We start from the raw sequence: 25,333 nt of genomic DNA, 5'->3' as shown, positions 1-25,333 counted from the left end.
GTAGGGCCTGATCAGAGCCTGGAGGTAGTGAGGTGCCGTTCCCCTCACAGCTCCGTAGGCAAGCACCATGGTCTTGTAGCGGATGCGAGCTTCAACTGGAAGCCAGTGGAGAGAGCGGAGGAGCGGGGTGACGTGAGAGAACTTGGGAAGGTTGAACACCAGACGGGCTGCGGCGTGTAGAAGTGTAGACATAACTATCTCATTGGCTGTGACTGTTGGGCAGAGTCCAACCACAGTTGTCTTTCTCTGTTACTGCTGAGCTGACATAGGAGAGGAGAAAAAAAGAAGAGAAAGTTGCCAATGTGGAACTGGGAGACAGATCAGTGATACGATGAAATGAATCGCCCTCTGGGAGCCTTGACACATGCAGACGGAGATCCCCATATCTGTAGCATTGACAACGGCTACTAGGCTTTATTACGTGTCTAAATGCAGTTGCAAAACATGATCATGTTTTGCAACTGCATTTAGACACGTAATAAAGCCTGATCGTGATCATGTTTTGCAACTGCATTTAGACACGTAATAAAGCCTGATCGTGATCATGTTTTGCAACTGCATTTAGACACGTAATAAAGCCTGATCGTGATCATGTTTTGCAACTGCATTTAGACACGTAATAAAGCCTGATCGTGATCATGTTTTGCAACTGCATTTAGACACGTAATAAAGCCTGATCGTGATCATGTTTTGCAACTGCATTTAGACACGTAATAAAGCCTGATCGTGATCATGTTTTGCAACTGCATTTAGACACGTAATAAAGCCTGATCGTGATCATGTTTTGCAACTGCATTTAGACACGTAATAAAGCCTGATCGTGATCATGTTTTGCAACTGCATTTAGACACGTAATAAAGCCTGATAGTGATCATGTTTTGCAACTGCATTTAGACACGTAATAAAGCCTGATCGTGATCATGTTTTGCAACTGCATTTAGACACGTAATAAAGCCTGATCGTGATCATGTTTTGCAACTGCATTTAGACACGTAATAAAGCCTGATCGTGATCATGTTTTGCAACTGCATTTAGACACGTAATAAAGCCTGATCACAATCATGTTTTGCAACTGCATTTAGACACGTAATAAAGCCTAGTAGCCGTTGTCAATGGTACAGATATGGGCTTCTGCGTTTTAAATACAATGCGAAAATAGAAGGTTTGATAGTATGTGAAATGTAAATGTTTTAGATTTCTTTTAATGGCAGAATGTATATTCATTTTGGCTTTTCATCTAGTAGAATTCATTACACACTATTGAGGAAGATAATTGTCTTGTTTGTTATGACAAACCAGGTGAACCTCACTCTTAATACTTTCTGACCGTAGGGTTGAAACTGCATAATGTACAAAATGTTTTGGGATGCTTCGTAAAAGAATGACAGTGTTTGTTGTTGCCTTTTATTTGAAACTATTCATGGGGGGTTCAATCTACTGTGAATAAAAAATACTGGGAAAAGTGTTGACGTGAACACTGACAATGAAATAATTGAGGCAATTTTGTTTTTTGAATATTATTTCAATGCAAAACTGTTTTGCTGTATGATGTAAATGAAATTCAGTAATCTGTTGTAATGCATATAAAAAATCTAGATCCTTTCTCCCACTCAGTTGAAATGTTTTGATGTAAAAGCTTTACATAAATGTATATAATGCATTGATGTTCTGCTAAAAATTCAACATTTCCTAGCCTAAAAATAATCTGTTTTGTGGTTATTCATCTTTAGTCATTCGAGTCAGGTGCTTGACATTGAGTAAAAGGTGCAGTGAATGGTAGGGATTTGGTTTACCTTAAATTGGTAGTTGGAATGTATATATAAACTGTATAAACTCCGTCCTGGTGTTTTTGTTTGTCTGCATGGACTGTGTACTCATGTTGTGTAATTGTAGTCCTCTCCACGGGCCTTTATCAAATTCCTATTTTTGTTATTTCTACTTGGTGCTGGCTCGTCTTCCTCCTAGGTGTCCTTGTTCTAGTTGGATCATCTGATTGGATACAGCAGTCATAGCCAAACTAGTAGGGGGCTACATTGGTACTGTGCTCCCACTGCTCAGGGCTGCAGTCTCATGGCCTGGAAACATAAGTACATTTTGGGGGGTGTTTGACATGGCTAACTGTAATTCTACACACATATACAGCAAGCTATGGAAGCATTACCTAGTCCATGATGTTGCATTGACTGATGTCTAGAGGGAGGAGAGAGGAACTGCTACTGAGCCACTCCAGGCCAGAATCAAACATGTTATCAACTGTGATGCGGCCTCCACAGAAGTCAGAGCAAACACACTTTTTGCACTTTGCAGAAAAAGTGGAAGTTGTCAAGGAAGTGAGTTTGTTTATACAGGACCTACCGCCAATCAATCAAAGCGGGGCTATATGGAGCCTACGCATTTTTACCAAATTTGGGAGGCGCACGGCAATGCAGTACGGAGCTCAATTTGGCTTCTGCAAGCCTCCAGAGGCTCCGCAATTGTCAAACCCTCCACGAGGAGCCTCCGGATTACATTTTCGGAGCAAGAATAGATTGGCTTTAAGACACACTCAGGTGGTTCAGCTCACTGCAACTAGTACAAACACATCACGCCAGTCAGTCAATGCGTGTACAGTACATGTGTGTTTATGTATTTGTGTGACCTTGCTCTGAGCCACCCTCATGATAGATAAATTGATGTGGCTGCAGTTGCTCAGATTCAGCTCCCTCAGTTTAGAGGCAGAGAACCCTAAAGTCATGGAATCATTGCGCCTATTATTCACCCTGCAACAAGCATGCACTCATACACACACACTGTCAGGTGTCGCAACCGGATGTAATCTAAAGTAGAGAGACAGTACATACACACAAACACCTACTGCAGTGTGAGATGTTGAGATAGACCAGGTTTTGGATGGCGCCCATAGACTTGACTGGCGTCAGTCATTCTGGGGCAGTAAGCAGCATGGTGTGTAGCGAGGCCTGGAGAGCTATGACACAGAGCTCTGACTGCTACCTACAGGAACACACAGATATACTGTCAGAACAACACACACCATAACAAACTATGTGTGTGTTGATAATGCGCCTGAACCATCTGTCTTGACTAATCACATCTTCAGAAACAAACTGACTATCTCCTTTGGCTGAAGAGCTATAATCATTGGCTGATCACTTAACAGTGACCTGTGCCAGATACAGCACTGTATAAGGCCAAAAATGTGTGGATTTCCAAAGTTCCAGGGTTGACCCACAACATGGCCCACAAGATGTTTCTCTCCATGCTGCATCATGGATTGATGTCACAGACCAATCACATGAAATAAGGCCTGTAGCTTGTCACTTAGTCACCCAATCAGATTCCCTGTAAACATCACCCCGGCAATGAGACTCACCACAACGATAGTTGCCAAGACAATCAACGAAAACTTATACACAGATATGGAACATGAGTCGTGGCACACACACTCACAGACCCTCACCATCCACTCTGAACTTGGTGAGGTTGAGATGGACAAAGTCTGAGAGATGGGCCGTGTTCCATAGGGAGATGGCAGACAGAGAGTGATACTTAGAGTCTAACTCCAACTGGAGGACACCAGACAGTGACAGGCAGAGGTCCATTAACTCATTCACTCACAAAATACACAGGTAGCCAATGGTGGTTAATAAAGATGGTACTACTCCCTAGAAAGAGAACAACTATTGGCCAGAGCCTAAATTAGTTGTCTGGTAGCTCCACTGCAGCAGACGGCAGCCCGCTGCTATGTACCTGAAACCATCCACTGAGATCTTTAGGGACAAGACACGCGCACGCACCCACGCACACATACACACACACGCACACACACTACATTAGAACATTAGAGAGCAGTGGGGTGAGAGAGGGAGCAGGTGAATATGGACATGTAATTTTCAACAAACAAGTTAGCTGCAACCTTTCTGTCTCTCTCTCGCAGCAAAGTACAACCACTTAACCAGCTGGAAAAATGCTGGCCCTGGTGAGAGTCCTTGTTCATGCTGGAGTACATGTGCATGTGGGTGTGTGTGTTGTAATTTAAAACCAGTGCGTAAGCTGGAGCCCCCTCCTTCTCTCTCTCTCTCTCTCTCTCTCTCTCTCTCTCTCTCTCTCTCTCTCTCTTTCTCTCTCCCTCTCTCCCTCTCTCCCTCCCTCCCTCCCTCCCTCCCTCTCTCCCTCTCTCTCTCCCTTTCAGAGCCAGAGAGAGAACCTTTCTCATTCCCCAGGGTCAACATACAGACTTGGAGAGGAGCACACAAACTGACTCCAGTGCAGCCAGGGGGCAGAGGACACAGATGTGTTGGAAAACTGATCTGGATATAGTTAAAGCAGATAGAAGAGGAGACATATGGATCAGAGAGGACCGCAGAAACTGAACTGAGTGCAGCCGGAGAGATTGAGGTGGATGAGCTTGTGGCAGCCCTTCCCTTTGGCCAGGTACTGTAAGCCTTTAACAGTGAATCTACCTTCCGACAGCTCCTGGACAGACAGAGGGGGTTTAAGATCAATATGTGAACAGTGCTGGGCCACAACTGGCTGTGTGTTAGCTTCATATTCATACTGGATGTTCTGAAGGCACCTCTAAAGATCTATGATTTGTAACAAGTAATTTGACAAGTAATACTCCATAGTATTTATAAAGACAATGTGTTATTTTATCACAGCTCTGCACCTGTAGCCTGTTATCAGCCTGATTCCACTAATTCAAGTCTTCTCACTTTCTTCGATTTGTGTAGGTGTGGGTTTTGGTGTTATGACAATGTATGACAGATTATTTGACTTCTGGTAGGGTTTCCCCAGGTGAACGACCAACGTAGGATGGCAAGCAAGGGGTGAGCGGGTTGGTGGAGGGATGTGAGGTAGGCAGTCGTAAATTGACTGTGGCATTTGATTGGGAGAAGCTTTTTAACCTGAGTTTAGACCTTGATAATCAGGAGGAATCCCATAAGAACAGCAGAGGAAGGATGGACAGAGAGAGAGAGGAGGAGAGGAGGGACTTACCAGAGAAAGAGGGACGTGTAGGTATGTGTTGACAGCAGCACTGACAGTCAGATGGTTAAAAGTCATTGGAAATGAACTGAAATAAGACTTTATTTCTGCAGGTTCATTCTTAAACAGCTCTGTGAAGCAATTTCCAAAAATGTATTCTCTATGAGCTCATAGGGTTTAACAGAAAACAGAGCCTATGGAATTGCTTTCAGGTGTAAAATGTTTTGGAATATAAACACTTATGGAGAGGGTACAAAGACACATGGTCAAGGTCCCTGTTAATCGAAGGCTGTTCGGGTCAGTAGACAGCACGTTATTTAACGTCTTAATTTTGACACAAAGACCTGAACGGCCGTCCATGCCTTTTGGGTTTGACAGACAAAGCCTGGTTTGGTTTTTCTCTCTCTCTATTGCTCTCATTCATTGTTTCAGCTTGCCACATTATCTCACTACATAACTGGGATAACAGTATTGGGCAATCATAACTGGGGTACGTTTGAAGACGGAAGTTTACATACACCTTAGCCAAATACATTTAAACTCAGTGTTTCACAATTCCTGACATTTAATCCTAGTAAAAAAGTCCCTGTCTTAGGTCAGTTAGGATCACCGCTTTATTTTAAGAATGTGAAATGTCAGAATAATAGTAGAGACAATCATTTATTTCAGCTTTTATTTCTTTACATACACTAAATTTGTATTTGGTAGCATTGCCTTTAAAATGATTAACTTGGGTCAAAGATTTCGGGTAGCCTTCCACAAGCTTCCCACAATAAGTTGGGTGAATTTTGGCTCAGTCCTCCTGACAGAGCTGGTGTAACTGAGTCAGGTTTGTAGGCCTCCTTGCTCGCACAGTCTTTTTCAGTTCTGCCCACAACCTTTCTATAGGATTGAGGTCAGGGCTTAGTGATGGCCACTCCAGTACCTTGACTTTGTTGTCCTTAAGCCATTTTGCCACAACTTTGGAAGTATGCTTGGGGTCATTGTCCATTTGGAAGACCCATTTGCGACCAAGCCTTAACTTCCTGACAGATGTCTTGAGATGTTGCTTCAATAGGTCGACATAATTTTCCTGGTCTTATCACATATCACACTCATATAGCATTATAAGACTAAATAAGCATGCATATACTGTTCCTTGCAAAAGTCTTCACCCCCTTGACATTTGTTAAATTGTGTTGCCTTACAACCTGGAATTAAAATAGGTTTTTGGGGGGTTGTGTATCATTTTATTTAGATAACATTAACAAAACTGTAAACTTGAGCATGCATAACTATTCACGCCCACCCCACCAAAGTCAATACTTTGTAGAGCTACCTTTTGCAGCAATTACAGCTGCAAGTCTCTTGGGATATGTCTCTATAAGCTTGGCACATCTAGCCACTTGGATTTTTGCCCATTCTTCAAGACAAAACCGCTCCAGCTCCTTTAAGTTGGATGGGTTCCTGCTGGTATACAGCAATCTTTAAGTCATACCACAGATTCTCAATTGGATATAGGTCTGGGCTTTGACCAGGCCATTCCAAGGCATTTAAATGTTTGCCCTTAAACCACTCGAGTGTTGCTTTAGCAGTATGCTTAGGGTCATTGTCGTGCTGGAAGGTGAACCTCCATCCCAGTCTCAAATCTCTGGAAGACTGAAACCGGTTTCCCTCAAGAATTTCCCTGTATTTAGCGCCATCCATCATTCCTTCAATTCTGACCAGTTTCCCAGTCCCTGCCGATGTAAAACATCCCCACAGCATGGGGATGGTGTTCTCGGGGTGATGAGAGGTGTTGGGTTTGTGCCAGACATAGCATTTTCCTTGATGGCCCAAAAACTCAATTTTTTGTCTCATCTGACCAGTCTACCTTCTTCCATATGTTTGGGGAGTCTCCCACATGCCTTCTGGTGAACACCAAACGTGTTTGCTTATTTTTTTCTTTAAAGCAAAGTTTTTTTCTGGCCACTTCCGTAAAGCCCAGCTTTGTGGAGTGTATGGCTTAAGTGGTCCTATGGATGTTTCAGCTCCTTCAGGGTTATCTTTGGTATTTTTGTTGCCTCTCTGATTAATGCCCTCCTTGCCTGGTCCGTGAGATTTGGTGGGCGGCCCTCTCTTGGCAGGTTTGTTGTGGTGCCATATTCTTTCAATTTTTTAATAATGGATTTAATGGTGCTCCGTTGGAGGCTCAATGTTTCAGATATTTTTTACAACCCAACCCTGATCTGTACTTCTCCACAACTTTGTCCCTGACCTGTTTGGAGAGCTCCTTGGTCTTCATGGTGCCGCTTGCTTAGTGGGGTTGCAGACTCTGGGGCCTTTCAGAACAGGTGTATATATACTGAGATCATGTGACAGATCATGTGACACTTAGATTGCACACAGGTGGACTTTATTTAATGAATTATGTGACTTCTGAAGGTAATTGATTGCACCAGATTTTATTTAGGGGCTTCATAGTAAAGAGGGTGAATACATATGCATGCACCACTTTTCCATTTAAAAATAAAAGTTTAATCTTTTGAAACAAGTCATTTTTTTCATTTCACTTGACCAATTTGGACTATTTTGTGTTTTTCCATTACATGAAATCCAAATAAAAATAAATTTAAATTACAGATTGTAATGCAACAAAATAGGAAAAACGGCAAGGGGGGTGAATACTTTCGCAAGGCACTGTAGTCCCTTATAACAAACAAGCCCTCAGAGTTCATTAGATGGTTCATAAAAAATCAAACAGGGCCACTTAACAAACAACAATATGTACAGTGCCTTTGGAAAGTATTCAGACCCCTTGACTTTCTCCACATGTTGTTACGTTACAGCCTTATTCGAAAATGTATAAAATATTTTTTTTTTTTCAGCAATCTACAGACAGTACCCTATAATGACAACGTGAAAACAGGTTTTCATTTATTTTTGAAATGTATTAAAAATGATGGACATGATTTAGAAAGGCACACACTTGTCTATATCAGATCCCACAGTTGACAGAGTAAAACCAAGCCATGAGGTCGAAGGAATTGTCCGTAGAGCTCCGAGACAGGATTTTGTCAAGGCACAGATCTGGGGAAGGGTTCCAAAAAATGTGTGCAGCATTGAAGGTCCCCAAGAACACAGTGGCCTCCATCATTCTTAAATGGAAGATGTTTGGAACCACCAAGACTTTTCCTAGAGCTGGCAGCCCGGCCAAACTAAGTAATCGGGGGAGCAGGGCATTGTTCAGGGAGGTAACCAAGAACCCAATGGTCACTCCAACAAAGCTCTAGAGTTTCTCTGTGGAGATGGGAGAACCTTCCAGAAGGACAACCATCTCTGCAGCACTCCACCAATCAGGCCTTTGATGTATAAAATGTGTCCCTATTTTTTACAGTAATGACATGTTATTTAAAGAATGTAGTGTTATCGGTAAAGATGAATGGTGACTGTAAATCACATTATACGACAAGCAGTTTCCCCCTCCACCCGAGTCCCCATGTGGTACTGATTTCACTGTAGCTTTACACCTAAACAGTATTGGGAAGTATACAACATATGGAATAAAGGGAAAAGGAATGATTCCCTGTAGTCCTCTTAATGTCATGTTGTAGATAATAGTAGTGGTGCTGTATAATCAAGCAATGTCTAGTTTTAATAATCTGACTCCAACTGTCAGTCTGAGTGGTGATGAGCTTCAGAACAGTGGCATTCCATCAAGGCTAAGCACTTGGTTTACAAAGGTGTTTGTACCTGTGCAAAGTTTGCACCCATTATCAAAAGGGAATGAATGAAAAGCATAAACTAAAGATGTTCTTCCTGTTCTACCGTTAATTCCCCCCCTGGAAGATAAGATAAGAGGGTAGTTTGTACCCGTGACAGGATGTTGCCGTTACTCATGTTAATGTTGGAACAGTGGCAGGTTCAGCTCCTGTAGGTTTCTGCATTCACCTCTGAAAGGGGGGGATACAGAAAGAGAGAGAGGTGAGATGGAAAAGCAGCAGAAGGAACATAAGAATGTTTCCAGATGTGTGTGCTTTATTTGAAATAATATACTCAGGAGCAAATACATATAAACACACACCAACAAACAAATCCCTGACTGTGATGAATGTGTACAGGGAGGGACTGGTTTCTGCCATGACTTGTCTCATCAACTTTTACAAAGCTGTTTTTATCTGGGTAATCTCGCCCACATTGCCTTCATGGTTTCAGCTGAATTTACTGTCACGTGTAAGTAAAATAAGCAACTGCTAAATGCAGAAAGAATGACAAACAATATTCGAAATGTTGAAATTTAACCATTGTGTTGCTTTAATGCCATCTGTCAACTTTTTCTCTGTCCCAGTCACTCACACTGTCTGTTTTCTCTCTGTCCCATTCACTCACACTGTCTGTTTTCTCTCTGTCCCAGTCACTCACACTGTCTGTTTTCTCTCTGCCCCAGTCACTCACACTGTCTGTTTTCTCTCTGTCCCAGTCACTCACACTGTCTGTTTTCTCTCTGTCCCAGTCACTCACACTGTCTGTTTTCTCTCTGTCCCAGTCGCTCACACTGTCTGTTTTCTCTCTGTCCCATTCTCCCTCCCTCTCTCTCTCTCTCTCTGCAGGAACAGCAGCTGAATCCCATTATATCAGACACTGTCAACATGCAATCCTCCACTCCCATTTTCCAGTAAAACCTCCACTCCACCCACTGCTTCGCTCCAGCTATCCCAAGCGAGAGGCAGCCCCAGCTGGCTGAGGATGCGTGTGACCTCCCTTCTCCTCCTGGCTCTCCTAGTACTCCTGCTGCTCCCACCACCCTCCCAGCTGAGAAAGGCAGGCCAGGGCAGGCGGCTCAAAGTAGGCAGACGCCTCCTCAGACGGGACAGGTATGGATGGATTCTAGGTGGTTTCATTTTATATCTTACTCGTTTAAACCACAATGTTTTATTGACTTTATTAGGTGTTATAAGTAAGTCTATTTAGCTGCAAATATTATCTACATTAATTATGCTAAAATGTATTGTTCTCATCATTAGGGTGAGAGGTCAGGGGCGCCAGGGCAGGTCAGGAGACTCCAGGCATCAGGTCCCTGAATGCTCAGAGTACAGCGACTCTGAAGACCTCTTCATGGACTGCCAAGGGCGAAAACTTTCCTCCATCCCCACTGCCTTATGTAATTATAATGCGCTGGATTCTAGCTTATTTACTTTATGATTTTACTGCCTATAAAGATCAAATAGGGACAGATTTAGCCTACTCTGGCCCAAATGTATTACTTGGGGCTCGGGGCGATTCCGGTGTGAGTTATCTGGCCCAAATGTATTACTTGGGGCTCGGGCCGATTCCGGTATGAGTTATCTAGCCCAAATGTAGTACTTGGGGCTCGGGCCGATTGTGGCTACTCTCTGGCAGATGATTACACAGGCTACTTTATATAATTAACATTTCATTATTGATTTATTTTTCCATATTTTCTGTAATCAGAAAATAAAATTAACATTTAAATTAAATGATTTAAGTCCTGTTTAAGAAGGATTTTAGTATTTGGATACATTGTGCGAGGCAGTTGATAAGCATTAAAACCTTTGTGGATGGGGCCTCCCGAGTGGTGCAGCGGTCTAAGACACTGCATCGCAGTGCAAACCTCGTTGCTACTGATGCTGGTTTGATACCCATGCCGGCTGAGACCGGGAGACCCATGAGGCAACGCACAATTGGGTAAGGCCGGACGGGATGTCCTGCGGGCCAGGCACATGCACGCTTCCTCCGACATATGGGTTAAGCTTGCATTGTGTCAAGAAGCGGTGCGGCATGGCGGGGTTGTTTCGGAGGACTCATGGCTCTCGACCTTCGCCTCTCCCTAGGCCGTACGGGAGTTGCAGAGATAGGACAAGACAATTGGATATGACAGAAAGGGGGTAAAGAATAAACAAATACAATTATTTAAAATAATGTGTGGATGGGTGTAATTTGTATGTACAATAGTCATTTTTAAAATGACTAAATTGGGTAATTTTGTAAACATTTATTTCAAATTGTATTGGGCCACTTCTGAGGGGATTCTGGTAAAATGCCGACAAAGTCGGCGGAATTCCGGAACACTGAAACTGCCTGATGTACTTGGGCCGATTCTGAGCAGTCATTCATTTTGATTCCAGGCCGAGTCCGACACCCGATTCTGGGCCAATTCAATCAGTCCCGGTCCCCCGGGAATCAGTTCCTCATTGCTAACTGGGACAGACTTTACATTTATGCCGATCAATGTATTAGTAGGCTTATGGATTACATTTTTCAAGTTATTCATCCAACCCTGTTTTATTTATTCCATCTAAAAGGAAGGCAGCGAATTTGTATTTATTTATTTTATAAAATGTTCTGCCAATATGAACAAATGTATTTTTTGGCATCAGTGAACACCTTCCTAATATTGAGTCGTCGATAAAGGAGTTTACTTCTGCTGCAACCTTCACTGTAACAAAATATAACACCTGTGCTTTGCTTGAAAAGTGTTATGGAAATGAAACATAATATCATGATTCTTATTGTCAGCCTGGTCACGGGCTCCAGACCACCTCCTGCTGGCCCGTAACCGTATCCGGGCCCTCCACGACGGGGCCTTCTCTGGCTTCGAGGGCCTGAGGAGCCTGGACCTGCAGCAGAACCGGATCTCAGTGTTGGAGGAGGGGGTGTTCCTGGGCCTGATACACCTCACCACCCTTCTGCTGCAGCACAACCGTCTGGGCACGCTCAGCGAGGAGGCTCTCATCCCCATGCCAGCCCTGCGCTACCTGCGTCTCCATGACAACCCCTGGAGCTGCCGCTGCACACTCGACAGTCTGGTTCGCACCCTGCAGGTGCCCAGCAACCGTAACCTGGGGAACCATGCCAGGTGGGTGGGAATAGAATGTGACACAGGGCTCAACAGAGGTGTCCCAAATGACATCTGTGGGCATTGATCTAAATAAGTGTACTATACTTTATATAATGGACAACAGAAATCTATGTTCTCATCTTCATGTTGCTATAGCACCTCCCTGTTTAAAACAAGTGCTCTACTGAACACAATCTAGGTGTGCGGAGCCAGTTGGGCTGAGGGGCAGGAAGCTGAGACAGGTGGACCCAGAGCTGCTGTGTGTGGAGCTGGAGCCTCCCAGCGACCCCCCAGACCCGCAGGGGGAGGACCAGAGGGACTCCACATACCCTCTGCAGCCCATCCCCATCAGGGGCAAGCCTGATGCCACCACCTCCTGCCATACCTACCTGTTCCCCACACCCCGACTGGACTGCAGAAGCAGAGGTGAGGTCACAAACTATCAGACCCAACTGGTTCAAATACTTGAGGTGCGCTTTATTTACACTGAACAATAATATAAACACAACATGCAACAATTTCAAAATACAGATATGCATGTGTTGGTCACAGATGCCTTAAAAAATGTAGGGGCGTGGGTCAGAATACCAGTCAGTATCTGGTGTTACCACCATTTGCCTCACGCAGCTTGACACATCTCAAGATGTTGCTTGTGGCCTGTCGAATGTTGTCCAATTCCAATTCAATGGCTGTGGATATTGGCGGGAACTGGAACACGCTGTTGTCCTCAATGGGTGACATGTCTGGTGAGTATGCAGGCCATGGAAGAACTGGGACATTTTCAGCTTCCAGGAATTGTGTACAGATCCTTGTGACATGGGGACGTGCATTATCATGCTGAATCATGAGGTGATTGTGGCTGATGAATGGCACAACAATAGGCCTCTGGATCTTTTTTGTTCAGTGTAGCTTGCTTGACCAGCATGTAGGGTGGGTGGTATTTGCACTTTTGGAACTATTCCATTGGTTTCATTGTACCATTTTATCTATCTATGTGTAGGCGGACCTGTTTACAGACTGGTTGCTTTTACGCTAGGAAGCGAAGCAGTAGGAGCATTAACAGTTGGCAGCTGTAGGTTGTGAATATCTTAACCAAATCAGCATGTTTTATCCAACCTTATGTTTGTGTTTCTCTGGAAATTCACTACAGATGTGGATTACCATAATTACATCAATTTACTTCTTCAGAGGGCAGGTTAGAATGAAAACAAGAGAATGTGTACATGTGAGTTTGTGTGTAGAGATTGGTATTTGGTATTTTATTGGTATTTTATTTGGATCCCCATTAGCTGTTGCAAAAGCAGCAGCTACTCTTCCTGGGGTCCACACAAAACATGAAACATGACATAATGCAGAACATTAATAGACAACAGCTCAAGGACAGAACTACATAAATACATACAAAATGAATAAATTATCATTACAAAAGGCACACGTAGCCGACATGTCAATACATATACACAAACTGTCTAGGTCAAATAGGGGAGAGGCTTTGTGCCGTGAGGTCGTTCTCTCCAGGTCAATTTGTTCTTAACTGACTTACCTAGTTAAATAAAGGTTAAATACATTTAAAAAATAAAAAGGTGTTGCTTTATTTGTTTTTTTTAAGCCAGGTTTTAGAGGAACAGAGTTCCATGCAATAATGGCTCTATATAATAGTGTACACTTTTAAAAATTTGTTCTGGATTTGGGGACTGTGAAAAGACCCCTGGTGGCATGTCTGGTGGGGTACGTGTGTGTGTAAGAGCTGTGTGTAAGTTGACTATGCAGACAATTTGGGATTTTCAACACATTAATGTTTTTTATAAAAAGAAGAAGTGATGCAGTCAGTCTCTCCTCAACTCTTAGCCAAGAGAGACTGGCATGCATAGTATTTATATCAGCCCTCTGATTATAATGAAGAGCAAGACGTAGCGCTCTGTTCTTAGCCAGCTGCAGCTTAGCTAAGTCTTTCTTTGCAGCACTTGACCATATGACTAGACAATAACCAAGGTAAGATAAAACTAGAACCTGCAGGACTTGCTTTGTGGAGTGTGGTGTCTGCTTTATTACGGACAGACCTCTCTCTATCTTTTCAACCATTGAATCTATACGTTCTAACAATGACAGTTTACAATCCAAGGTAACGTCAACTCTTTGTTAACGCTTTCTGTGACTTTATTAGCTGTGTTTGCTGATGCGAATATGGTTAAATCATCAGCATACATGGACACACATGCTTTGTTTAATGCCATTGGCAGGTCATTGGTAAAAATAGAAAAGAGTAGAGGGCCTAGAGAGCTGCCCTGCGGTACACCACACTTTACATGTTTGACATTAGAGAAGCTTCCATTTAAGAAAACCCTTTGAGTTCTATTAGATAGATAGCTCTGAATGGCAGAGGTTGATTAAGCAATAAGGCCCAAGGAGGTGCGGTATATGGCCAATATGCCACGACTAAGAGCTGTTCTTGGGCACGACGCAACACGGTATATTGGCCATATATCACAAATCCCCAATGTGCCTTATTGCTATTATAAACTGGTTACCAACGTAATTGGAGATGTAAAAATAACTGTTTTGTCGTACCCTTTGTCAGCCAATCAGCATTCAGGGCTCGAACCACCCAGTTTATAAAAAGCCATAACACGTACGTTTTTTCAACAACAGGTTACGGTCAATAATATCAAATGCTTGACTGAAATCTAACACTACAGCTCCCACAATCTTCGTATTATCAATTTCTTTCAACCAGTCATCAGTCATTTGTGTCAGTTCAGTACATGTTTAGTGCCCTTCTCTATAAGCATGCTGAAAGTCTGCTGTTAATTTGTTTACAGAGAAATAGCATTGTATTTGGTCAAACAATATTTTTTTCGAACAGTTTGCTAAGAGCTGGCAGCAAGCTTATAGGTCTGCTGTTAGAACCAGTAAAGGCCGCTTCACCAGTCTTTAGTAGCGGAATGACTTTGGCTTCCCTCCAGGTCTGAGGACAAAGACTTTCCTCTAGGCTCAGTTTAAAGATATAACACATAGGAGTGGCTATAGAGTCAGCTACCATCCTCAGTAGCTTTCCATCTAAGTTGTCAATGACATGTTTGTCATTATTGATCGATAACAATCATTGTCCCACCTCTCCCACACTAACTTTACAAAATTCAAACTTGCAATGCTTTTCTTTCATTATTATTTTTTTTATGTATGAATATGATGGCTCACTGTTCATTATTGCCATTTCCTGCCTAAGTTTGCCCACTTTTCCAATGAAGTAATCATTAAAATAATTGGCAACATCAAATGGTTTTGTGATAAATAAGCCATCTGATTAGATGAAAGATTGAGTTGAATTTGTGTTTCTGCCCATAATTTCATTTAAAATACTCCAAAGTTTTTTTTCTCATCTTTCTTTATATTATTGATCTTGGCTTCATAATATAGTTTATTCTTCTTTTTGTTGAGTTTAGTCACAAAATTTATCGATTTGCAGTAAGTAAGCCAGTCAGATGTACAGCCAGACTTATTAGCCACTCCTTTTGCCCCATCTCTTTCAACCATACAGTTTTTCAATTCCTCATCAATCCATTGAGCCTTAACAGTTCTAACAGTCAGTTTCTTAGCAGGTTCATGTTTATCAATAACTGGAAGAAGCAATTTCATAAATTCATCAACTGCAGTGTCTGGATGCTCCTTATTAATCACATCAGACAAACAAATATTTTTAACATTATCCACATAAGAGTCACAGCAAAATATTTTGTATGATCTCTTATATACTATTTTAGGGCCAGCTTTTAGAACTTTGGCTTTCCTGAATATAGCCACTAGATTGTGATCACTGCATCCAATGGGTACGGATACAGCTTTAGAACAAAGTTCTGCAGTATTAGAAAAAATGCTATTGACACATGTGGATGATCTTGTTCCTGCAGTGTTTGTAAACACCCTGGTAGGTTGATTAATAACCTGAACCAGATTAGTGTATGTGTTTACATCACATACACTAACTATCAAGCATTTCACATATATTATTTAGATACTGACTATTTATTTAGATACTGACAGATGTGCCAAGTGAACCTGTACCCACAACACTTCAATAACACTTGACATTAGATCTTCTCTAAGCATTACAGGGACATGGCTCTGAATATATAGAGCAACACCTCCCCCATAAGCATTTCTGTCTCTTCTATATTTGTTATATCCTTGTATTGCTACTGCTGTGTCATCAAATGAAATATCTAAGTGAGTCTCAGAAATGGCTAATATATGAATGTTATCTGATGTTAGCAAGATATTGATTTCATGAACCTTATTTCTAAGGCTACATATATTAATATGGGCCATGTTCAGCCTTTTCCTGGGTAGCTTATCAGAGAGAAACATAATATGGAAAAGAGCAAACAAAGCAAGAAAAAAAGAGACATTCAGCAGTCTATTAATCAGTTGGTGTATGTGTGTGTGTGTGCGCTGCTGGGTTGAAGCTACGAACCCATATGCTTGGCTCCCTCATCCCTTCCAGACTTCTGAGAGGGAGGGTGGACAATGAGCCTGTCATAGCGGATATAAGCAATGTCCCCACACGGTCTGGCAGCTTTCATGGAACTTGACAACTATCGGCCTGGGCATGTCACCTGTGCCGGTGGTGGGTTTTCCAGTCCTGTGGGAACACTCCTCCTCAATCTTCCTGTGGTCCATAATTTCCCTCACTTTGTCCTCAGACTCCGTCCAGGTCTCATATGGAGATTCTGCAATTCCGTCCACAAGCATGTTATTCCGCCTTGATTGTCCCTCAAGTCTGATTTATCCGTCATTGTTATCATGGATTCACAGACTGAACTGATGTCCTCTCTCAATGACTTACAGATTGCTGTCATCTTGCCGTTCTCCTGTTTCACCTCATCGAGCTGACCCTGGGAGAACTGCAAGCCTGGATCTCAATCCAAGATGGCGTAGCAGTTGGACGTGTGTCTTTGTCTTGTCCCGTGTATATATATTTTTCTTCATGTATATTTTGTAGATGTTTTAATCTAATTTTCCATCTACGGACTGAATATACTCTCCTGCAAACCACCTCACCCAATGTGGTACGGATCTGCTATTTTTATAGTTTAGAACCGGAACCCACTTCAGGAGCTAGCCAGCTAACTAGCTAGTAGTCAGTTAGCCACTGCTAGCGGTCCTCACAATTAACTTGGACATCAGCCAGTCTCAACCCAGCCAATTCCTGCCAGTCTGCACAGCTCAATATCAGCCCAGAGCATATCGGACTGCTTTTTCTCTACCACATCTCCGGATTCCTACCTCAAACTCTGAACCTTTACACCAGATCATTGCAGCTAGCTAGCTGCTATCCGAGTGGCTACTCCTGGCTAATGTCTCTGTCCCGAAGCAAGCACCAGTTAGACTGGAGCTAGCCTGGAGCTAGGATCATCTCCCGGCTAGCCAAAGAGGTCCACCAGCCATTTCTTGGGCTACAATACCTCTTTTGCCAATTGGCCTGGACCCTTTACTGCTGACACAGAGCCCCGCCGATCCATCACGACTAGTCTGCCGATGTAACCGTCCGAGGTGGTCTCAACAGGCTCTTCCGGCCCGCTAGCTGTCTGAATCACTGTGTCTCCAGCTCGCCTAGCATAGCAGCAACTACGGAATTGGCTCCCTGACTCGTCTAGTGCTACTCATTGGACCCTATGATCACTCGGCTACACATGCCTCTCCCTAATGTCAGTATGCCTTGTCCATTGCTGTTTTGGTTAGTGATTATTGTCTTATTTCACTGTAGAGCGCTTAGCCCTGCCCAATATGCCTTAAATAGCCCTTTTGTTCCATCCCCACACCTGGCTTAACTGGTGCCTCTAGAGACAAAACCTCTCTCATCGTCACTTAATGCCTAGGTTTACCTCCACTGTACTCACATCCTACCATACCTTTGTCTGTACATTATGCCTTGAATCTATTCTTCCGCGCCCAGAAATCTGCTCCTTTTACTCTCTGTTCCGAATGCACTAGACGACCAGTTCTTATAGCCTTTAGCCGTACCCTTATCCTACTCTGTTCCTCTGGTGGTGTAGAGGTTAAGCCAGGCCCTGCAGCCCCCAGCACCACTCCCATTCCCCAGACACTCTCATTTGTTGACTTCTGTAACCGTAAAAGCCTTGGTTTCATGCATTATTCACTGCTTTAGCACACTCTGCCAACCCTGATGTCCTAGCCGTATCTGAATCATGGCTTAGGAAGGCAACCAAAATTCCTGAAATTTCCATCGCTAACTATAACATCTTCCAACAAGATAGTATAAGGGCACAAGGCGAGACACAGATGCAGACATAGGAGGCAGATGATTAGTCCAAGATGTTTATTAACAATCCAAAAGGGGTAGGCAACAGAATGGTCGTGGACAGGCAAAAAGGTCAAAACCAGTTCAGAGTTCAAGAGGTACAGAATGGCAGGCAGGCTCGATGTCAGGGCAGGCAGAATGGTCAGGCAGGTGGGTATGGAGTCCAGAAAATCAGGCCGAGGTCAAAACTGGGAAGACTAGTAAAGAGAGTAGAACAGCAGGCGCACGGGAAAAAGACGCTGGTTAACTTGAACATACAAGACGAACTGACACAGAGAGATAGGAAACACAGGGATAAATTCACCAGGGAAAATAAGCGACACCTGGAGGGGGTAGAGACAATCACAAGGACATGTTAAACAGATCAGGGCGTGACAGATAAAACCGCCTAAGGGGGCGGAGTTGCAATCTACTACAGAGATACAATTCTGCAGGCTGTCATACTATCCAGGTCTGTGCCCAAACAATTCAAGCTTCTACTTTTAAAAATCCACCTTTCTAGAAACAAGTCTCTCACTGTTGCTGCTTGTTATAGACACCCTTCAGCCCCCAGCTGTGCACTGGACACCATACGTGAATTGATTGCCCCCCATCTATCTTCAGAGTTCGTACTGTTAGGTGACCTAAACTGGGATATACTTAACACCCCGGCTGTCCTACAATCTAAGCTAGACGCCCTCAATCTCCCAAAGACAGTACTGTGCAGCTGTCTTCATCGACCCGGGCAATGCTTTCGACTCTGTCAATCACCACATTCTTATCGGAAGACTCAATAGCCTTGGTTTCTCAAATTACTGCCTCGCCTGGTTCACTAACTACTTATCAGACAGAGTTCAGTGTGTCAAATCGGAAGGCCTGTTGTCTGGACCTCTGGGAGTCTCTATGGGGGTGCCACAGGGTTCAATTCTCGGACCAACTCTTTTCTCTGTACATATCAATGATGTCGCTCTTGCTGCTGGTGATTGTCTGATCCACCTCTACACAAACGACACCATTCTGTATACATCTGGCCCTTCTTTGGACACTGTTAACAAACCTCCAAACGAGCTTCAATGCCATACAACACTCCTTCCGTGGCCTCCAACTGCTTTTAAATGCTAGTAAAACTAAATGCATGCTCTTCAACCGATTGTTGCCCACACCCGCCCGCCCGACTAGCATCACTACTCTGGACGATTCTGACTTAGAATATGTGGACAACTACAAATACCTAGGTATCTGGTTACATTACATTACATTACATTTAAGTCATAGACTGTAAACTCTTCTTCCAGACTCACATTAAGCATATCCAATCCAGAATTAAATCTAGAACCGGCTTCCTATTTTGCAACAAAGCCTCCTTCACTCATCCTGCCAAACATACCCTCGTAAAGCTGACTATCCTACCGATACTTGACTTCGGTGGTCATTTACAAAATAGCCTCCAACACTCTACTCAACAAATTGGATGCAGTCTATCACAGTGCCATCCGTTTTGTTACCAAAGCCCCATATACTACCTGTAGCACGCGCTACAGCTGGTATATTTCACTGGTCATCCCCAAGCCAACACTTCCTTTGGCCACCTTTCCTTCCAGTTCTCTGCTGCCAATGACTGAAACAAATTGCAAAAATCACTGAAGTTGGAGTCTTATAACTCACTCTCTAACTTTAAGCATCAGCTGTCAGAGCAGCTTACCGATCCCTGTACACAGCCAATCTGTAAATAGCACACCCAACGACCTCATCCCCATGTTGTTATTTATCCTCTTGCACCCCAGTATCTATCACCTCAGTGTTAATGCTAAATTATTATTTCACCTCTATGTCCTATTTATTGCCTTACCTCCCTACTCTTCTACATTTGCACACACTGTACATATATTCTTCTCATGTGTTATTGACTGTACGTTTGTTGATGTAAACTCTGTGATGTTGTTTTTGTCGCACTGCTTTGCTTTATCTTGGCCAGGTCGCAGTTGTAAATGAGAACTTGTTCTCAACTGGCCTACCTGGTTAAATAAAGGTGAATTAAAATTAAATTAAAATAAAAGCTGTTCTTTAGGTCCTGGACCTCTCTGGTCAGGTCGTCCATTATTTTATTAGTTGAATCCACCAGTATTTGGACAAAACACATGAAGCCATTTTCTTGGTGTTATGACAACTGCTTGTAGAACTCTTTTTGATCGTTTAAAAGATCCTTCACCTGTGATAGAGAGACACCACTGTCCTCAACAGTACTCCTGTTGGCTTTGGTCTTTGTCATGGTAGCTAGCAATGTAGGTTACGTTGTTACTCATCGCAGTTCCAGACAGGGCAGGTCACAGGAAAGACTGAAAACAACAAACCCGGGACAATCCACGGTCCCAGCCACAATGGCTAACAGCGTCACGGGCTCCGTTCAAGCCCTCAAGAACCCCGCTAGCTTGATAGGCAGTTAGCTAGCAGCTAGGCTAGCTGCTTTGTCAAATAGCTCCTCAGACCCGGCCTTGATCGGCAGGATCACTGGACAGAGAGTAGTGGTCCCAGCAACTGATGCCAACTGCTTTGCTGGATCCAAACTAAAATGTTAGCAAGCTACTAATAAACTTTCCAATACACTTTCCAAAACAACAAACTGAGCTCTCCCTCATTCAACAGGAAGTGACGAAAAGAGCTATGTCTTGACGTGGGTTCATGGTTAGACACTATGGCCATGCCTGGTACATGTGTATGTGTGTATGTTTAGTACTTAGAACCCGTGCTACGAACACAACAGGACAGATAAAAGAAATCACTCCATGTTGTATGTCAGAGAACACGTATCTTTGTGAAAATCTTACTAGACCATGTCACACCACAGGAATGACAAACCCCCATTCCTCTGAGGATTCATACAATTAGAAACAGAGCTGGAGAGAGGGAGATCACAGCTGGCAGGTGTCCTATTTTTCAGTCTCTATCACTCTCTTTGACTTAATCCCACGGTTTTATATACAGTCGTGGCCAAAAGTTTTGAGAATGACAGAAATATTCATTTTCAAAGTCTGCTGCCTCAGTGTCTTTAGATATTTTTGTCAGATGTTACTATGGAATATTGAATTATATTTTCCTCTCTCTCTTTATAAGGGATCAGCGATCTATATGCCAAATCAGATTCAAATCAAATCACATTTTATTGGTCACATACACGTGTAGCAGATGTTTTTGCGGGTGTAGCGAAATACTTGTTTATAGCTCCAACAGTGCACTAATATCTAACAAGCAATATCTAACAGACTACAATCCCTCTGAAACAATAACATCTTAATTTTATTTGGGAATAAAGTAAACCACTATAAATCCAGGACTGAGCCATTGTCAGGGCACCAGGGGATGCTTTGCACAGGGCAATCAGATGAGTTTCAAACTGTCCCCCTACCAGTTTTCCATCTGTCCCAAACATTGGAATAAATCAAGCCTATATTTGGGGTTCTGATGGGGTTCGACAGTTGAACTAAGCTCATGAGGCATTTGGAAGTTATATTCTTCAAGAATCAATGGATACATACAATTAATTCACAAGTCCAAAAAATGTATGTAGCAATTGCAGATTGCCCCTTTAACTACAGCCATCTTGTTCCATGCCGATCTGTTAGAGGGGAAACTTTGGAAAAACAATTGCGACAGAGAATGACTATCACCCATAAACTCTCTCTGTTATCTCCCCTATTCCCCTCTCGGTCTCTAGATCTGGCGGAGGTTCCTGCAGACATCCCAGGGGACATGGTTCACATGGACCTGTCCCAAAATTCCCTCCGGCGCCTGAAGGCCAGAGACTTTGTGGAGGCCAGAAGCCTAAGGTCACTCAATCTCAGCGACAACAACTTGGAGGACATGGACACAGGTGTGTGTGTAAGTGAGAGAGAGAGAGATAGAAAGGGGCGGAGAAACAGAAAGCCTAATTATAATATCAACCTGTTATGAGTGGGAGTCAGACAGGTAGATTATTCCTTAACCAGATCATGGATAAATGAAAACCATATGTTTACTATTCACTGATATCCAGAAGAAACCTATAAACACAGTTGTGTATCCCATCAGCAGATGAATAACACATGGGAGGTTTGAAGCATTTGCATTGCCAGAGAACTAATTCTGTTTGAATCCACAGGACAGTCTTGGAAGTACTTAAAAAGGGAAGAAAATATTATATTGAACTAAAATATAAATCGTAACATACAACAATGAAGATTTGACTGAGTTACAGTTCAAATCAGGAAATCAGTCAATTGAAATAAATTGATTAGGCCCTAATTTATAAATTTCACATGACTGGGAATACAGATGGGCATCGGTTGGTCACAGATACCTTAAAATAAATAGGCCTCATGATCTCGTCACGGTATTTCTGTGCAAATTGCCATCGATAAAATGCAATTTTGTTCATTGTCCGTAGCACATGCTGGCCCATACCATAACCCCACCACCACCATGGGGCACTCGGTTCACAAAGTTGACATCAGCAATCCGCTCGCGAACACACAACCGCAGACCACGTGTGGCTTTGAGGCCAGTTTGACATACTGACAAATTCTCTAAAACGAAGGAACATTCAATTCTCTGGCAACAGCTTTGGTGGACATTCCTTCTGTCAGCATGCCAATTGCACTCTCCCTCAAATCTGTAGCATTGGGAGAGATATCTGTAGTATTGGGTGGTGTGACAAAACTGCACATTTTAGAGTGGCCTTTTATTGTCCTAAGCACAAGGTGCTCCTGTGTAATGATCATGCCGTTTAATCAGCTTCTTGATATGCCACACCTGTCAGGTGGGTGGATTATCTTGGCAAAGGAGAAATGCCAACTAACAGGGATGTAAACACATTTGTGCAGAAAATTAGAGAAATAAGCTTTTTGTGTGTATGGAATATTTCTGGGATCTTTTTATTTCAGCTCATGAAACATCGGACCAACACTTTACAGGTTGCGTTTATATTTTTCTTAAGTGTAGTTTGACCTTGATAATCACACTTCTCTGCTTCTCAGCCTCCCTGTCTGGCCTTCTACACCTCCATGAGTTGGACCTTTCCAACAACAACCTGCACTTCTTCCACTATGGTGTTCTAGAAGACCTCTATTTCCTGTCCCTACTAAGGTTGGGGGGAAACCCCTGGGTCTGTGACTACAGGTGGGTAGAACTACTTTTAGGTAACTCCTAATTACAGGTACAATGCATTTGACCGTGAATCATTCAATGTGTCAATGTTTCAAATGGGCCTGTCCCTCATAAATAAACCATGAAATAAATAGATCAATTAATATTCCAGCATCCACTACCTGGTGTACTGGCTACGTCTGCACCCAGGGGTGACCCACTCTGGCCTGCTGTGCCACTCCCCTCCTGAGCTCAGAGGAAAGAGTGTGGAGGACTATGTTCACTCCTACAACAGAGCCTGCAGCCAGACAGAGCACAGTCAGACGGAATACGGCCAGACAGATCCAGAATTGTGGGTCACATCTATGGAGCTGCAGGAGGAGATGGAACCGGCACATCTGAGAGGACCGCAGAAATACCACGTCACCAGGTTGAATTAACAAACTACCCCAGGATGGAATGACTGACATATTGAACACCTTTAAATACGTTGTCTTTTTATAGAGCATTCAAATTAATTCTGTATCAGATGGTAAACTTGAACTTTGTTCAATATTGTTGTTCCTGCTTTGTCCCAAAAAACAAGAAATAACAATCCAAGTAGATATATTGGATTGAGCATATGTGAGAATCCAGAATATAAATGTGGTGTGTATAGACCGTATATAATTTGGGAAAGAAAATGGCATGTACAGTATTAGGTATATTAGGATGAGCTATATCTAGAATACAATATATACACAGTGAGTAAACAGTATATAAAACAGAATATGAGGTGACCACCATTCAATCCATATTTTTGGGGCGGCAGGTAGCCTAGTGGTTAGAGCTTTGGGCCAGTAACCCGAAAGGTTGGTGGATCGAATTGACAAGGTAAAAATCTGTCCTTCTGCCCCTGAACAAGGCAGTTAACCCACTGTTCCTCGGTAGGCCGTCATTGTAAATAAGAATTTGTTCTTAGCTGACTTGCCTAGTTAAATAAAAATGGCTCTACATAAATGGGGCATTAGTCTGTAGGCCTTGATTTACTACAGGTCTACTTTTCACCCATACCGTTTATGCCATTTGCACTCTCATTGTGAGTCAATCTGAATCCATTTCATTTTGAGAGCACACAGCAGAACAATCTCTCTGCCCCCATTCCTCTTGCTATTTCCCACAATTATATTAAGATTTTGCCTTTTAAAAAAACAGAAGAAAATACTGAACAAACTGTCAAAGCATTTAGGAGCCCTGCTCCTTTCCCAAACATAGTCATGGCCCAGGAATATTTATTTGGCAAGATGTTTGATTTTTTTTTAAAAGCATAGTAATCTCTGCCAAGAAATACACCTTGGTGCCATAGCTACTCTGTAACCGCTAGATTCCTACAGAATGGTCCCAGACAAAAGTCCTGTATAATACTATTATAGGTATGCATTTATTTTATATGACCCATTTCCTAGCATACCCCCACACTAAACATGAACCACTGCTGATTAGTTTCCCTGCGGTTACAACACCCCTGGCCCTACAAATCAAAAACAAGTCACTAAAAATGTCCTTTGCTAGCAGACATAAAACATACAGGGGTACTTGTTATGGGGTAACTGCTTTCAGAAATGGGTCCAATGACACTATCATCCAGAAAACGAGAGAGCCATTCCATCCACATAAACCCAATTCGAAATCAAATAAAGTGCGCGAACGCTGGAAATAGAATGCATATAGTGTGTGATGACGGCCCATGTACAATTAGCACAAGATGCTGCGCGGAGAAACACAACTTCCCATTCATTTCAATGGGGACGGGGGGCGGTGAGAACCGGAGAGGTCATGGGTCCTTTGGGCGGTGCAAAGGTGGCGTGGGAGGCGGTGAAAAATATAAACTTTTCCCAAATTTATGGAAAGTCAGCAGCGGTGACCAATCATATCGAGTGGCTCCCATGACGAATTTGACACTATGCGACCCAAGGCTGGAGACTTTCTTTAGCAAAGATGGCTGGCAGAAATACTAGGATGGAAGCAAATGTAAGTGATTATAACGCCATAACGAATCATGCAAAAATAATGTACAGTTGACAGGAATATGTCAGTTAATGTAGAGACAAACGATTATGCATTTTTTGTCGTAAAGT

The 25,333-nt window shown here is 42.9% G+C and overlaps 1 protein-coding gene across 1 annotated transcript; it reads left to right on the top strand.

The window, feature by feature from the left end:
- The first annotated feature begins 4,183 nt into the window (after positions 1-4,183).
- Positions 4,184-23,769, top strand: LOC115108946 (leucine-rich repeat-containing protein 17-like). The gene is made up of 8 exons (XM_029633497.2): positions 4,184-4,431; positions 9,552-9,815; positions 9,966-10,102; positions 11,479-11,818; positions 12,000-12,226; positions 21,811-21,966; positions 23,108-23,249; positions 23,389-23,769. The coding sequence occupies exons 2-8, from the start codon at positions 9,688-9,690 to the stop codon at positions 23,654-23,656; spliced, it is 1,398 nt and encodes a 465-aa protein (XP_029489357.2). The 5' UTR covers positions 4,184-4,431; positions 9,552-9,687; the 3' UTR covers positions 23,657-23,769.
- Positions 23,770-25,333: the final 1,564 nt, after the last annotated feature.

The sequence above is a fragment of the Oncorhynchus nerka genome, linkage group LG25, assembly GCF_034236695.1.
Source record: "Oncorhynchus nerka isolate Pitt River linkage group LG25, Oner_Uvic_2.0, whole genome shotgun sequence".
Taxonomy (NCBI): domain Eukaryota; kingdom Metazoa; phylum Chordata; class Actinopteri; order Salmoniformes; family Salmonidae; genus Oncorhynchus; species Oncorhynchus nerka.
The sequence above is the reverse complement of the archived record's forward strand: the minus strand, read 5'-3'. Positions and strand labels throughout refer to the sequence as shown.

Bases quoted from the DNA above. Each gene is read 5' to 3' on its own strand.
- LOC115108946 (XM_029633497.2), top strand. From the start codon at position 9,688: ATGCGTGTGACCTCCCTTCTCCTCCTGGCTCTCCTAGTACTCCTGCTG. The intron at 9,816-9,965 runs GTATGGATGGAT...TCTCATCATTAG, and splicing joins CGCCTCCTCAGACGGGACAG to GGTGAGAGGTCAGGGGCGCC. The intron at 10,103-11,478 runs GTAATTATAATG...TCTTATTGTCAG, and splicing joins CTCCATCCCCACTGCCTTAT to CCTGGTCACGGGCTCCAGAC.